This window comes from Maylandia zebra, linkage group LG13 (genome assembly GCF_041146795.1).
Source record: "Maylandia zebra isolate NMK-2024a linkage group LG13, Mzebra_GT3a, whole genome shotgun sequence".
Taxonomy (NCBI): domain Eukaryota; kingdom Metazoa; phylum Chordata; class Actinopteri; order Cichliformes; family Cichlidae; genus Maylandia; species Maylandia zebra.
This window is the reverse complement of record NC_135179.1, coordinates 11,875,430-11,890,303: the sequence shown is the minus strand read 5'-3', so window position 1 is coordinate 11,890,303 and position 14,874 is coordinate 11,875,430. Positions and strand designations below refer to the sequence as shown.

General features: G+C 39.8%; 1 protein-coding gene across 5 annotated transcripts in view; it reads left to right on the top strand.

Moving 5' to 3' along the window:
• The window catches only part of akt3a (v-akt murine thymoma viral oncogene homolog 3a), a 61,774-nt gene that overhangs the window by 25,439 nt on the left and 21,461 nt on the right, over window positions 1–14,874 (top strand). For all 5 annotated transcript variants that reach the window (XR_013101351.1, XR_013101353.1, XR_013101352.1 and 2 more), the window contains exons 3-7: window positions 5,945–6,070; window positions 9,279–9,390; window positions 12,905–13,049; window positions 13,751–13,882; window positions 14,090–14,155. Coding sequence is in view for 2 of the 5 variants with exons in the window: in XM_004551422.3 (XP_004551479.1) it covers window positions 5,945–6,070; window positions 9,279–9,390; window positions 12,905–13,049; window positions 13,751–13,882; window positions 14,090–14,155 (581 nt within the window). In the remaining 3 variants the exon portion in view is untranslated. The remainder of the gene's footprint in view (window positions 1–5,944; window positions 6,071–9,278; window positions 9,391–12,904; window positions 13,050–13,750; window positions 13,883–14,089; window positions 14,156–14,874) is intronic.

Here is a 14,874-nt window from a genome sequence, read left to right as displayed (position 1 = left end):
CACAATCTGTTAATGCCTTTTGTACCTGCTTTAGATTTGCAAATTAAAACTCCTTCACACAATGTCTTGTGATGTATATTGACTTTTGTCAATAAAGAGGTCAGCTAAAAGCCCACCTACCAGTTTGACTGTGTTCTGCTTTTGTTTCACAATGGTTCGTTAAACCCCTAAAAAACAGTAATTCCTGCCCACCTACTATAGCTCAACTGCATAATATTTTGGTTTTTCAATGCTTTTTAAACATGATAATTTTTTGCTTTAATGCACGTCCTTTCACATCCATGTTTAGTAAATGAAGTCTGATTAATAAAATGACCAAAAATAGCCAAGACAGTTGGAAAGCAGTTACCATATTTGCTTTTGTTTTTTTTGTTACAACCAATGTTATTAAACACTAAATCTTGTTTTTGATTTATGTATGTTATGTTTTGTTTTACTTCATATGTTTCATATGTTGTTTGTTTATTTTAAGACAAAAAAAAATATTAAATGAATGAGAGGTAAAACTTGAGGGGGTAGGGACAAATAAGTAAATACTTCAGCCTACTCCTTTTCAAACAAATAATGGAATGATATTTTGTAATGATTGTGAAGGCAAATGTTTGAAATGTTTGAAATAAAAATGAACTGAACTGAACACTAAATCAAATTTTTTTTTTTTAAAAATGTGGAAAAAAAAGATTTACTAAAAGAAATAATAGATAAAACTAAAATAAAATAAAAATGCAGAGAAAATTCTTTAGTTTTAATTTTTAGCCTTTGCTGTTATGGTCACATTTTGTCAGCAGATTGTCCTGGTGCAGATGTTGAGTAACTGGAATGTCACAATAATAAATAAAAAGACTAATAAAAGCTCAACTAAATCTGCTCTGGAAACTAACAAACTAACTAGGATTGAAAGCAAACATTCAAGGCATAAAATACATGAAAAAACGAATTTAAAGAAATACAAAACAGCAGTAAATCTGATTGCAAGAAAACCCTGTTATATGGAAGTGAGTGTGTGGTGTTATGTGGCCAGACGTTTTTCTTTCTGCTGGTGAGCTGCTGTGTATGTGCTGGAACGTGGCAGAAATTTCCCTCCACCCTCATCCCCGCCTCTCCCTACCTCTATACACCACCACCCACCACCTCTCCAGCTCCCAGAGTGCCAGTCACACAGCCCCGTCTCTGCACCATCTGCATATCAGCTCTAGCCTCGGCCAAAGCATTAAATTAAATCCCTGTTTGGGTTGATTAACAAATGGCTGGTGAGCTCACATAGTTATGGACTTATTTATTTAATTGTCATCAAAGCTTTTCCTGATTTTCGTCTGTCGTGTTCTCAGCTAAAATGTGGTTAAATCAGGAGAGCAGAGGTATACCGATGTCCTTAAGGAGTCAGTGCGAAACAAAGAGATGGGGAGAAACTAAAGAAGTTTGTGCAAGTTTGTGTGTCTCATTCCTGTTTTGCTGGCTGAATTTCAGCCTCGTCATTTGTACCTGTCTCCCCATTTATTCTCTCTGCATTTCCCTCACTGATTCTCTCCTCTTTTTTCCTCCGCCCCGAAATGAATAGTTAATCAGTCCGCTAATTGAGTGACAGTTAGCGAGCGCATTGTTGTAATTGTCCAATCAGAAAGCTTGGAACGGACACAGTCACAGCTGATTCATCTCTGCTTCTTTCTGCTAAATCCACAAGCTGCAATTGGAGGAGGTGCCAACGAGATTTATTTCTCCTATAAGTCGGAAAAATTACTTTAAAAAAGTCTAGCTTGATTTTTATGTCATGTTGACCTTTGTGAGTCAGCGTTACACTTTTATTTAATATTTTCCTAATAGTTATAGAAAACGGAATAGAGAGGAATGTATGAATATGCAACCTCTCATTTCTAATTATATGGAAAAGAGCACTTTACATCTCCTGCTGAAGTCTATATTTTGTCGTCTTTTTGAAGCAATTTGAATACACTTCAGAATGGTGTATCCTATTCTCCTAAACATCTTCTGTTCCTTCGATCCTTCAGATCTCCCACGTTCTCCTGTTTTACTGATACCCTGTCGTTCTAACAAGAAACAAGAGACTCCTGTTGTTTTAAGCACTGTGTACTGTAGTATTTACTAATTGGCCTTAAGGGAAAAGTAAAGTTGTGCAGAAAACTAAATGAAACTGAAGTGAGGAGTCCGAGAGAGATGGTGTGGGAAGGAGACCGGCTGTTCTGTTTTCTCCAGCAGTCCAAGCTAGAGACATGTGGCTCCCCAGACAAGCTGTCCAGAGTGGGAGAGCTCGCTGGACTCATTACAGGCAGGGCCAAGACGGGATAGCTTGACAGAACAGCATTGGATCATACAGAGAATTGGATCGGTCAGAGCAGAATTGTTTTAGTCTGTGTGTGCGTGTATGTGCATGCGCGTGTGCTTGTGTTTGTTTGGAACGGCGTGTGCGGACAACTGTCCATCTCCTCTCTCTCCGTCTGTGCCACCCCTGGCTGCCCCCTCCCCCGCCCCCCAGTGGACATGTACACACAGAAAAACACACTCACAGACTCACACACTCACGTACACGCTGTCTAGGCCTGGCCAGAAGGATCGCTTAAATGTTTTCAGTTGTACTGGACAGCTGAGGGATGAAGTGGCCAACCACAGGCTTCCATTGGTTGGACACCTCATCTAGAAACTGACTCATAGAAATGACTGGACTTGGACCGGCAGGCCAGCCGTCGCTGCCAGTTTATAATAGTTTTATCAGTTTAACTTTCTCTTTATCTTCATCCTTTTTGACAGTCAATCCATCTCTTTTTCAATCCAGTTTGAAGTTAAGCAGAGTTTCTTTTTTCCAGATGATCAGTTTCCATTTTCATTCCTTTCTGAGCTCACAGCTGGAACGGATAAACCTCCAAAACTGCTAATTTCTGTCAACTTTCCACCATAGATCTTATATTCATTCATTTTTAATGTCTGATGCATATCTATAAGAGCTGAACACAGTTGCACAATAATAATTTACATGTGCACTGCCAAACTCAGTTTGTGTGATGTGTAGGAATGTCATTTTGATTCTTGATACCCATATTAAGATGTCATGGTATGAAAACCAAAAATGATTACCCTGTTTACTTAATCGTAAACCTCTCCAATAAAATGTATTTTTAGATCACTGACACAATGGTTTATCTAAAATATGAGCATTATATTTTATTGATACAGAAATCTTGGGAGGCTTGCTGAGTAGTTTAGTAACATTACTACAAGGTTGCATTAGGTTAGCTTCAGCAATAAAACAACATTACATACTAAATGTGCACAGAGGGACTAAATATTTTCAGTAGTACTGTAGAGTTTAGTTTTTATTGCAAACATTTTATGCTGTGGACCACAGATGATTTTACACTGCCTGCAGTACTATCAGGATGGCCGGGCCAATAGGACACCTGCAAAATATTGTACATACATTATATGAAAAACACAATTTTCCTGACATTTTCTCTTCTGTATAGTAATTCTGGCATTGGTGCTCCTGTGCATTTCATTGAAAAATAGATATCCTAAACCCTCCTTCAGTTTTTACACTGTGCAAAGCTATCCAATTGGATTGGACCTTTGGGTGGGCTCGTTCTGGCTTCCATAAAGATGGATCATGACATCTTCAATCTCTAAAAACACTGAACATCTGTATTTAGTTTAATTTTTACTTCATCTTCATCTTTTCAAAGTCCATCCATCTCTTTCTTAATCCACTTTTAAGTTACTTAGTTTCACTTTAAGTTTTTTTCAATCATTAATCATTAACTTCTGTCTACTGATTAATATCTAATGATTAAATCATAAAATATCATAAAGATATCTAACCTCGCAATTAAACTTTCAATAAATAGAGCATTAATACACTTTCTCTGATGCAAATCTAAAGGAGCTTATCTTAGCTACAGAAGAGAATATCTCATCATAATGTTTTCCAGACACGGTCTCCACAAGCACTGAACATTATAACCTTCAGTATTTATCACAGGGCTTTTATTGCCTTAGATAATTTTTTCTGGACTTTATAAAGCACACGTTGTTTAGAAAGTCTAGTGATTTTCCACTTACATTTATTCACAAAGTAGCAATGAAAGAAACATTCATTCCTGCTTCAGGGAACCAAAACCCACAGTATAACAAAATGCTGAATTGATTAACTGTGAACCTCATTAAATATTTATTATCTTTTTTTATGCCCGATTATCTATTATTGTTTGGTCAGAATAATGAGAGATTCTGGGTTTTTTTTTGCTTGTTTATAATCTACCCCCCTCTCCCCCCATATTTTTTGGAATGCTTTCTTTAATATTTTTTCTTTCATCTTCCTTATGCCTCTCTCCACCCCTCCCATTCAGCCCCTCTTGCAGCACTCTGTTTATCAGTAGCAAGTGATCCAAAGAATATGCTTTGTTTCTGAAAGAACAGGAGAAGGAAATAGGAAAGGAGGAGAGAGTGGGTGGATTTGTGAAAAAGAGAAAAATAGAGACTAGGAGAGAAGAGGAGAGGAGAGGTGTGATTTGGTAGCCCTGATGACGCACTGGCACCCACAAACATTTTATGTGTCTGTCTGTCTGTGTGTGGTGGTTCAGATCAGTTGCAATCACTCCCCTCTGCGCCACACACACGCACACACACAAATACACACATGCACCTCTACCACCATCAGCGCCCAGAGGTACCGGCAGGGCCCGCAGTCGCATGGTTCCTTCAGTGGAGCAGGTGTTTTTCTGCGATGTGTTAACGAGCACGGCCTGCTGTCATTTCCGCTTTAAATGGATGTCGCAAATAGAACACACACACATATATAAGCTCTCCGTGTTCTCTTCTCCCAGCGAATTAGCTGAAACAAGGTGATCAAAACTGTTACTGAGCTTTGTATGTCAGCTGTGAGCATTTCTGCACATATTATGTGGAAAAGGTGTGTTAAAAGTGTGCGAAGTATGCACGTGTCAAACATTGGCTAGTTTATTTAAAGGGGCTGAGGTTTCAGCTGCTTAAAAGGACAAACTGAGACGTTTACACAGCTTCCATCTCACCATGTATGTGCACTCATTCTACTCGTCCAACTTTGTGTGAATCTGCACACGTGTGCACTTTAATCCATGTGTGTATCCATGCTGTTTTCCAGTAAGTGTTATCCGCCTCTGTGGTGTGGAAGTGCTTGACACTCATGTAATCCTGCAGCGGGTCATCTGATAAAGCTGTGGTGCCACCTTTGCGTCAGTCTGTGCCAGCCAGTTGGGTAAAACTCTGCCACCAGCTGCTCAGCAGATGTTTATATTTGTCTCTGCAGTCTAGGAAGGGTTATTCTCGATACGCAATCTTATCTGATGTAATCTTGTCTCATCTGATCTGTCTCTTCTTTCTTGTCTTCTAGTGACCAGTGGTTTTTGTAGATTTGTGTGCGTTGTGTGTCCGTGTGTGAGTATTTGGTAGAGGGGTCGTCACCTCAACACCTGCCCATGTATCAGCCAGATGATGTTTCTGGCATGGATAGTTTGAGTTCTGCGCTGGTAAACATGTTTTTGTCATTTTTTACATGATAATCCGATCTGAATCTGGCAAGCGCTGTGGGAGCCATAGAGATGCTGTGTGTAAGTGTGTGTTTGTGCAACACTGCAGAGTGTGTGTGTGTGTGTGTGTGTGTGTGTGTGTGTGTGTGTGACATCTTTTGGACAGATGAGAGTTGAGCAGACAGGCTCCTAACTGTCCAGGGAATAAAATCTGTATTTAAAATCCTTAGCATTATTATTGTTGCAGTTAATGCGACTGTCCATATATCATGATGATTATAGTAATCATCACAACCCCTGAATGAACTATTCCATCAGCATCACTCTTTCCTCTGAATCTGATCTGAATTTACCTGTGTGTGCACCAAGTATTTATTGAAGATATTTAACTCCTACATTTTCTTTCTTTTTGTGTTCATCTTTCTTTTCAGGTGAATACATAAAGAACTGGCGACCGCGGTACTTCCTGCTGAAGACAGACGGCTCTTTCATCGGCTACAAAGAGAAACCTCAGGATGCCGACCTGCCCTACCCCTTAAATAACTTCTCAGTAGCAAGTATGTTACCTACAACATATGCCATTATAGACTCTTGACACTGCGCTCTAAAATTTTGTGTACATGAATTTTTACACTGTATACAGACAGGAACATTAAAGGCAAGTGAGAAAATGATGATCCACAGATTTCTGTCAGAGGGATGCAGCTGCAGATTACATCTTTTTGTTTGACTCAACATTCAGTTGACCGATCATGTCAGCACCTTAAAGATATTGAAATGTTAAACTGTAAGCAGGGTATATGGGAAGACTAGTAGCCAGGAACCTGCATCTTTCCTCTACGTACATTACCAAAGTACCCTGCATACTTCTCTGGAGGCTCATAATTAAGTAATGATATGGTAACACCTCCTGTAATTTATCTGTGAAGGGAACATTTCAGTTCAATGAAGAATCTCTGCAGGTGGTACTGAGTCACAGTCTTGCTTTAGGACAACTCAGCACTTGATGAACTTTTAATAACCATCAGTATTGCCTCCAACTGCTTATAGGACAGAACTGAGTTTCTATTAACTAAAGAGGCACCTTTCTGTTTTTAAAAATATCACATTTTCTCAAGTTAAGGTTACTTTATACTACACATAGATTAAAGACATTAAGTCTGGGAAATGAGAATAAAAGTGGACTTAGCTGGGCTTAGTGGAAATGCAGTAAAATACTTTTTCATGTAACATTGATTAAAGATATCAGTCAGCTCATAGTAAAGTTTGAAAGTGCCTTATAGCAGATAAAATGAAAGACTGAAATGGAAGAAAACAAAATCATTACCATCTGTCCAAGTGAACATCAGTCTACAAGTGAGGGAGGCGGGTTGAGAAGACAGTTATATCTCTGTCAGTATTAAAGAATGCGTGTAATAAAAGTCCTCGAGAAGTAAGTTGTGCAACTAGGCAGGGATCTTGAACTGCCTGAGGGCACATGTGGAGGCAGTAAACCTGATTTTTTTGGGGGGGGTACCACAAGGACTACCATTCAAGCTGAAATGAGATAAAGGAGCAGATAACCTTGTTTAATTTTGCAAAATGAACCAGATCATTTTGTTGTTTTATAAAAAATATAGTGTAACACACAGCAGCTGTCTGTTAATGAATAAATGAGTATGTATTATCTAGTTGTTTACTCTAGTTCATGTTTATACATAATCTGATTGTTACTATGATGGTGTTTGCCCTCTTGGCACAAGGCCTGATGCAGATGCCACCAAAATTATTAGCATCTATTTCCAATTAACACTGTATTGCTGCACAATATCTCAGATTTCAAAATAACATAAATGAGGCGAATATGTTTATTCTTTTAAATCAAATGGCACCTGCAGGGCATGTGAAATATCTGCAGAGAGGCAGAGAATATGTGTGAGACGAGAGCCAAAACAGAAAATATGATGTATGATAGAATACAAGCTGATACCTCAGAGAAAATGATAAAAAATGGTACATCGAACAATGGAGGTGGAGAAAGAAAGATAGGAGTCCAGAAGGGAGGACAAGTACGGGGAATGAGCGATGGTAGCTGATCAGAGGTGGCAGAGGAGAGAGGAAGAACAGGGAAGGGCAGAGATGGAAGGATGATTAGGGTGGAGGAAGAGAAGGACGGAGGGACTGGGAGAGAGGAGGATCATCAGCACCGAACAGACAGGGAGGAGGAGACGAAGACAGGACTGGAGAAGGAGGAAAAAGGGGAGAGGAAAGAGTTTGTGAGGAGGACAAGCCAGGCCATACATCCGGCCCTGGCTGCTTGGCACAGCACTGGCATTGCCACATCTGTTGCCCAAAGCTGGGAGGCCAGGTGGTGTGTGTGTGTGTGACTGTGTGCGTGTATGTGTTTGTTTGTTTTTGCGTGGTTGTGCGTGTGTGTTTGCGTGCGTGAACAACAGAAGTGGTCAGATGGAACAGAGATGGTACAGGCCTGTTCCCTGCAGAGGGACTCATACATACAAGCCTTTCGCGCGCGCGCGCACACACACACTAACACTGCTACACAGTTTTCACAATTGCCTGCTGTGGCAAACAACCCAATTTCATTCAAACTTTACTTTTACGTGTGTGTATGTGTGTGTTTGTCTGTGTGTGGGTGTGAGTGTTTTTTGGCATCAACCATAGCATAACATTGTTTTCAGGCAACACTGCAGGCTGTATTCACAAGTCAGGTTGTAGCTTCTTTGTGTGTGTAGTTTTGTGTGTGTTTACATCGAAGCACTGTGGTCTTGTCATTAACCTTCCTGTCTATATTTAGGCAGAGCCATGACATGCTGTGCTGTGCCACAGTTAAACAGATAGCATTATAAGGAGGGGAAGGGAGAGATGAGCGAGGGAGAGAAGGTGAGCGGAGAATGACAGGAGACAAAAAGAGGACAGAGGGGAGGAGAAAACAGGAGAGAGAGAGATGGAGGGTCACATATGTAGAGCAAGTGGGGGAGACGAGAGGACAAAAGGTGACTCATTAGGCTCTTTTACATCAGTTCTTGTCTCCAAAAACCAGAGAGACTGCAAAGGGGCAATGAAGATGCATTCTTTCCCACAGCAAGCTCACAGCCCCATCTGGCTATGTGTGTATACGTTTCTGCTTTTGTGTACTGTAGTATGCTTTGCGCAGTAATGGACTGCTGTATTGCCTATTTTCATAGAAATGCGTCTGTTCTGATAGTCACCAGATGCGTATGTGGTGCACCACATAATATCCCTTGGCACAGTCATTGGTTGCTGAAGTTGCCGTTTTTTTAAAATCAACAAATTAAAATACAAAGTGCATGTTTTCTTAATGATAATGTTAAAGGTAATTTGTTACATGGCTTCTTTTTCTAGCTAAATGAATTCTAGTGTCACTGTGGCAAGGACTAGGCCTTTTTAACAGCAGAGGGCTTTAAGGGAAAAATACAGATGTTGCTAATAACAACTGCCTAGGCACAAGTGTAGAAAAAAAATACCCTGGCAAATCCAATGGCCGACATGCTATACGTGCATATTTTTAACTTGTCATAAGTCATAAGTAACTTTGACCTGAAGTCACTACATCTTAATTTATTTCTGGTAGAGTTAGAAGTGCTCTGACCTCATCTGAGTTTGTTTCTGCTTATTTGTTTTTCTGGAGTGCAAAGTGATTGCAGTCATCGTACAGTGAAGAAATCACTTTCCTCTGGGTGCCCATTTTCTTTCTTTTCTTTTCTTTTCTTTTCTTTCTTTCTTTCTTTCTTTCTTTATTTTTAGAATGTCAGCTGATGAAGACAGAGAGGCCGAAGTCAAACACCTTCATCATACGCTGCCTCCAGTGGACCACGGTCATCGAGAGGACGTTCCATGTGGACTCCCCAGATGAGAGGTCAGTTTTCCTTTAGGCAACAATTCCTAAAGTGTTCAACAATCAGGGTTTGATCAGTGAGTATCTATATCTCTCTGAGAAATGAGTGCAGCATGCTGAATGGACATTTTGTAATCTAGTTAAGACTTATTAGTCAGAATACCAAAAAATGTCTATTCTCTGTTAATTCCACCAGTTTTGAGAAAATCTCCAGCACTGGCTGAAAACCCCAAACCATGACAGAGCCTCCACCATGTTTTATTGATGACTCTCACTGTTATACATCTGTCTTCTGTACATATTGACAACAACTTGAATCAAAAATGTGAATGCCACAGATTTTCAATCCAGTTCATTTCCCTTCCTTAAGAATTTCTTCTTGATAGCTACGCTTGCACTGAGACCATTTTTGATGACACTTCAGTTAACAGTAGATGGATCACATATCATGAATGTCCTGGTGCATCGCTCAGGTTCTGTGTCAGGTCTTTGCTGGAACGCATGACTTTAAGACCCTGTTCATCCACTATAGATATGTTTTTGGGCATGCTACTGCCACTTGTGTTCTCCACTCCTCCAGTTTCCTTATATTTTTAATGATACTGCGCACCATGCTGAGATATTCCAAGTTTTTGGCTAATAGCTTCTTCAATCACCTCATTAGTGCAAAAATATTATTTTTTGCTTACCAAACTGTGTTATGTTTGTCTTTTCCTTAGATTCAACTAAAGAAATGAGAATAAATTATACACTTGTAAAAAAAGTTATTTAAAATTGCTTCCTTGATAAGCTGACTGTTATATGTAGACACGACAGTGGTTCATCTCTTGAGTTAGTTGCCTTTTTATCCTTGTAGGATGCATAGGTTAGTGTTTCAACAAACAAAAAACATTAAACTGAAAATGATCAGGTGGAGATACTGGACTAAAAATGAATGAAAACCAGCCAAAAAACCACTTTGAAAGCCCTTCAGAAACCCAGAGAACTATTGCTCAAGAGCACTTAAAAAGAAATTTAAAATTGCAAGAGAGTTTGGATCATTGCATGCAAAATATAAAGAAATGACAGGCTGATTTTTGCACAGTAATGTATTCTTTGTATTACATTCCATTTGGAATTGATTTACACTCTCTTCCCAGAAGAGACAGTTTGTTGCTTTCAGGGTCAGCTGTTGTTGCGGTGTTTTTCATGCCACAAGTCGGTGCTTGAATTTTTCTTGAGTATCGTGCCTCTTTCTCAATAACCTGTGGCTACCACCAGTCAAATTGACATCCACGACTGCTTGACGAAGCATTTTTTTTTCCATTAAGGGAAGCAAAAATAGCCAAATGAGTACAAATCATGTTGAAGTAAAATAAATGGAAAGTACATGGGTAAACGAATTATCAATGGCAGGGATACAGGATGTATGAAGAGGTCTGTACTGTATTGCTTTTGGTGGTGTGAGAGAGAAAGGAGAGGGTGAGAGAGACAGAGTGGAAAGGAGACCTTTCAAGTTGCGTTGGCATAAATTCTCCAGCTGCTCAGTTCCTTTCTGAGGAGCTGAGGTGTTTATCTCCAGAAAATGAACAGCTTTGCCCAGAAGACCACAGATGCTTCTGTGCATCCTTTGAGTTTGTGTGTGTGTGTGTGTGTGTGTGTGTGTGTGTGTGTGTGTGTGTGTGTGTTCTTTTTATTTATTCATTTTTTTGGGGGTCTATGTGTGTGGGCTGCAGCTGTCTGTCTAACTTGGTGTTATATGTTGCTTTTATAGTAGTTTAGTCTCTAGATAATCAAATAAGCATTTGAGAGATAACATTAAACTAATAACTTTATATTGATGGAGGAAGAGGAAGTAGATGACTGTGAGCTCCAGATGTGCCTGTGCTTTGTTGTAGAAGTGTGCGCAAGATTTTTTGCGTTATTGAAGTGGGTTGGAAAAAAGTCTGCGTGTGGGAGTCTGTGCTGTTGTGTGTTACTGTATCTGTTGTACTGTACCCGTGCTGGCAGAGCTCCAGCTACCACAGCACCAACCCAGAGAGGGTGGCACGTGTTGGCGTGGTGCCCGACTGTAGGCAGGCCCATTATCTCTCATTAGCAAAAAAAAAACCCTCATTACACAAAAAAAAATACTCAAAATGAGAGAGCATTTATCTGCTGTCTGACCTTGAGAGAGTTCCCGTTGCTTTTCACGTAGCACACACACATTCGCACAATATGGATGCCACAAATTGAGTGCTCCACTGTTGTTGATAGAGTGTAACTTGAGTTTGCCCTTGTTTTGGAGTGTGTAGGGTATGCTAAGAAGTCTTTGCAGAAGAAAGAGATTCAGATCTTAAAAACACACTGCTCTGTTTAGGTTCAGATGAATATTCCTCCAGATCCCTCAAGGAAACATATGGGCGTCTAACTCAAAACAAAACAAAGCAGACAGAGGTGAATGTTTATGAGTCAAGCAGGTTTCATTATTATGATCTCCTCACGGCTTACTCTGGGTAAGTGTGTTTTCAAAGTGCATTCTCGTAAATCCAGATTTGCTTCTCCCGAGTCCAGGGGATTTCAGAATATTTGAGTATCATTTTTACTTCACCTCAGTTCAAGCTCTCTGGTGTTTTCTGCTAACATGTAACCCCTGCATGTGGCACAGGATTAACACTGTTTGAGTGAAGATCAGTGGCATAAAAAAAACTTCAAAGTACAAGTCATTTTGAACCATTTCATTCTTGAGGAAAACTTTCAAGTTGTGTGAACTTAAACTAATTTACAATTTTTTGGATACTGCTAAAATCACAGAATCTTCTCTTCTCTTCTCTTCTCTTCTCTTCTCTTCTCTTCTCTTCTCTTCTCTTCTCTTCTCTTCTCTTCTCTTCTCTTCTCTTCTCTTCTCTTCTCTTCTCTTCTCTTCTCTTCTCAGGGCAGAGGAAAGCTAGACCCTCTGTCCTAACCATTATATTCATCATTGTTAAATACAGTTAATGCACCTTAACATCTTGATGCATGGCCATCCATGCTGCTACAGATTATAATCACACACACACACACACACACACACGCACACACACACACACCTTCTCTGAACAGATGTTGAACATCACTGCTAATGGAAAGTCAATGGGGAGGAACAATGTTAGCAAAAAACAAAGCATTGTTCCCTCTAATGCACTGGTGTGTATTTGCACACACTCATTCACCCTCTCGCCTCTCGCACATGCACACACACAGACTGGTAGGCATTAGTTCTGCTCTATGATCATTGCTCATTTGGTTGATTCTCTAGTTGACCGTGTTTCCACTCTGTTGAACAAATAGGTGTTTATGTTAATTGAAAACACTTTGATGCCTTTAAAAACCTGGTTAAATAAGTGCACTCAAATTTCTTTTTAATATTAGGACCAGTATAATGCATTACACCAATTTAATGTTTTTATACATGTGCTAGTTACAGGTGTGTGCTTAAGCATAGTAAACTGGACCTTTTTGGACAGTCAGTATATTAAGAAAGGTCTTAGTAAGGCTGCAAATGCTAACTTTACCTTTTTACATGCTTTGACTCCAGAGATGAGTGGACAGAGGCAATTCAGATGGTGGCTGACAAGCTGCAGAGACAAGAGGAGGAAAGGATCCAGTGCAGCCCCACCTCCAACATCGACAACATGGTGGAGGAGGAGATGGACATCTCCACTACACACCACAAAAGAAAGGTAAAAACTACACTTGCACGTGCATGTATTTTATACCCAAGGTACAAAAAATATTCCAGCCGTTATGCTGTTTTATGTCAGCTCATAATTTTTTTCATGTTATAATACTCCAGCGAGTAAAATCAGTCCTGCTAAATATCTTCTGTGAAGGCACAGGTGATACTTGGGCACATTTCCTACTACGTACATAAAAAAATAAATTTAACAATCTACCACTAGCTGCCTCCTCTGGCTCTGCTGTTTATTACACCCCACTCTGTAAAGGTTTTATGTAATAATGTTATGGTTCAATAAAAATCTGTTTTCAGTGTCTATCGTAGACTAAAGGGCTTGTTTTGACCTGACAGTCGCACTCGGCATGGTCATGAAGATGACTGGGAGTCATCTCACGGGTGCCATTAACATCACTCATGAATTTCATGGCATTTAGCCCAGTAGCAGTCAATAAATGTTGTTTTTGGCTGCCTGAATTTAGATATCATTTACATTGAGGAAGATTGCCACTTTTCTGTTACATGAAAAAAGGCTTCACAGAGAATCCTCATTGTATTGCTTAAAGGAGAAAAATATACTTATTTCAAAATATTCACAGCCCTACACTTCCAATGGGATTTTAATGTTTCTAAATGCCAGTAGATACTGCATCAATTATTCAACTGAGGAACTCATGATATTGGCCCTCTCTTTTTTTCCTCTAATAGACAATGAGCGACTTCGACTACCTGAAGCTGCTGGGAAAGGGAACCTTTGGTAAAGTGATTCTTGTCCGGGAAAAGGCCAGCGGGAAATACTACGCCATGAAAATCCTTAAAAAAGAAGTCATTATAGCCAAGGTGAGTCTGGAAAATACATCAAGTATGTATTTTCAGTTGCGTCCATTAATTTGAATATTTTATCTTTTACTGTACTTTTGATTCTGGGTAATGTCAGATGTCAGTATTGGTTGTTTTTATTGTACTGCTGCAGCACTGTTCAGCTGTCCTCTTTCTTAGTGGTTTAAGTGGACTGATAATGGTTTTCATTGCATGTTGTCTGAACAGGATGAAGTGGCTCACACACTCACAGAGAGCAGAGTACTAAAAAACACCAGGCACCCCTTTCTAACTGTAAGTACCTCGTACACACTAAACACAACTGGTTTAAATTTATAGATCTTTACATATGGACCGTGTCCTGACATCTGTACACACACAGCTTATTGATCCTCCACATACCTGAGTCTTCTGAGGCCAGTTATGATTTAGAAGCCACATTGTTGTACTTTAACAGCTGCATCTGTTAGCTTTGATGTACACATTCACACATTAGCTGCTGCACACATATATGCATGTTCACACACAGACACACACACACACACACACACTATCGAAAGAGCAATTACACTTCACATCTGAGTTTAGCCCCGTCACACCTGCAGCCACAAAGAGACTTCAACCAACTGTTCTTTTGTTTAGCAGATTTCTCCCTCAAAAGAGAAAGTGAACACACAGACACACAGACACCTACTTGCTTTGAATAAACAAATAGAGGCATAAACAGTTTAAAGCTTAGGCCGATCACGTTGTGCTCCTCCTGCTGTTCTAGCTAGAACGGCAAGACTTCCTGCTGTGTATGAAATCGTTCACTCACCCACTTCACTGTTCACTGTACAGGGAGTGCATACGAAAACAGGCAGATTGTTTGTGTTTTTTAAGCCAAATGAAGAAGGAGCATTCCATATTACCTCTCCTGTACAACCAGTTAGGCCTGAAATGTTATATTACATATATATCCTGAGATTATTTTATTTTAATTAATGCAAGGCTGATGCTTTCAGTGCCTCGGT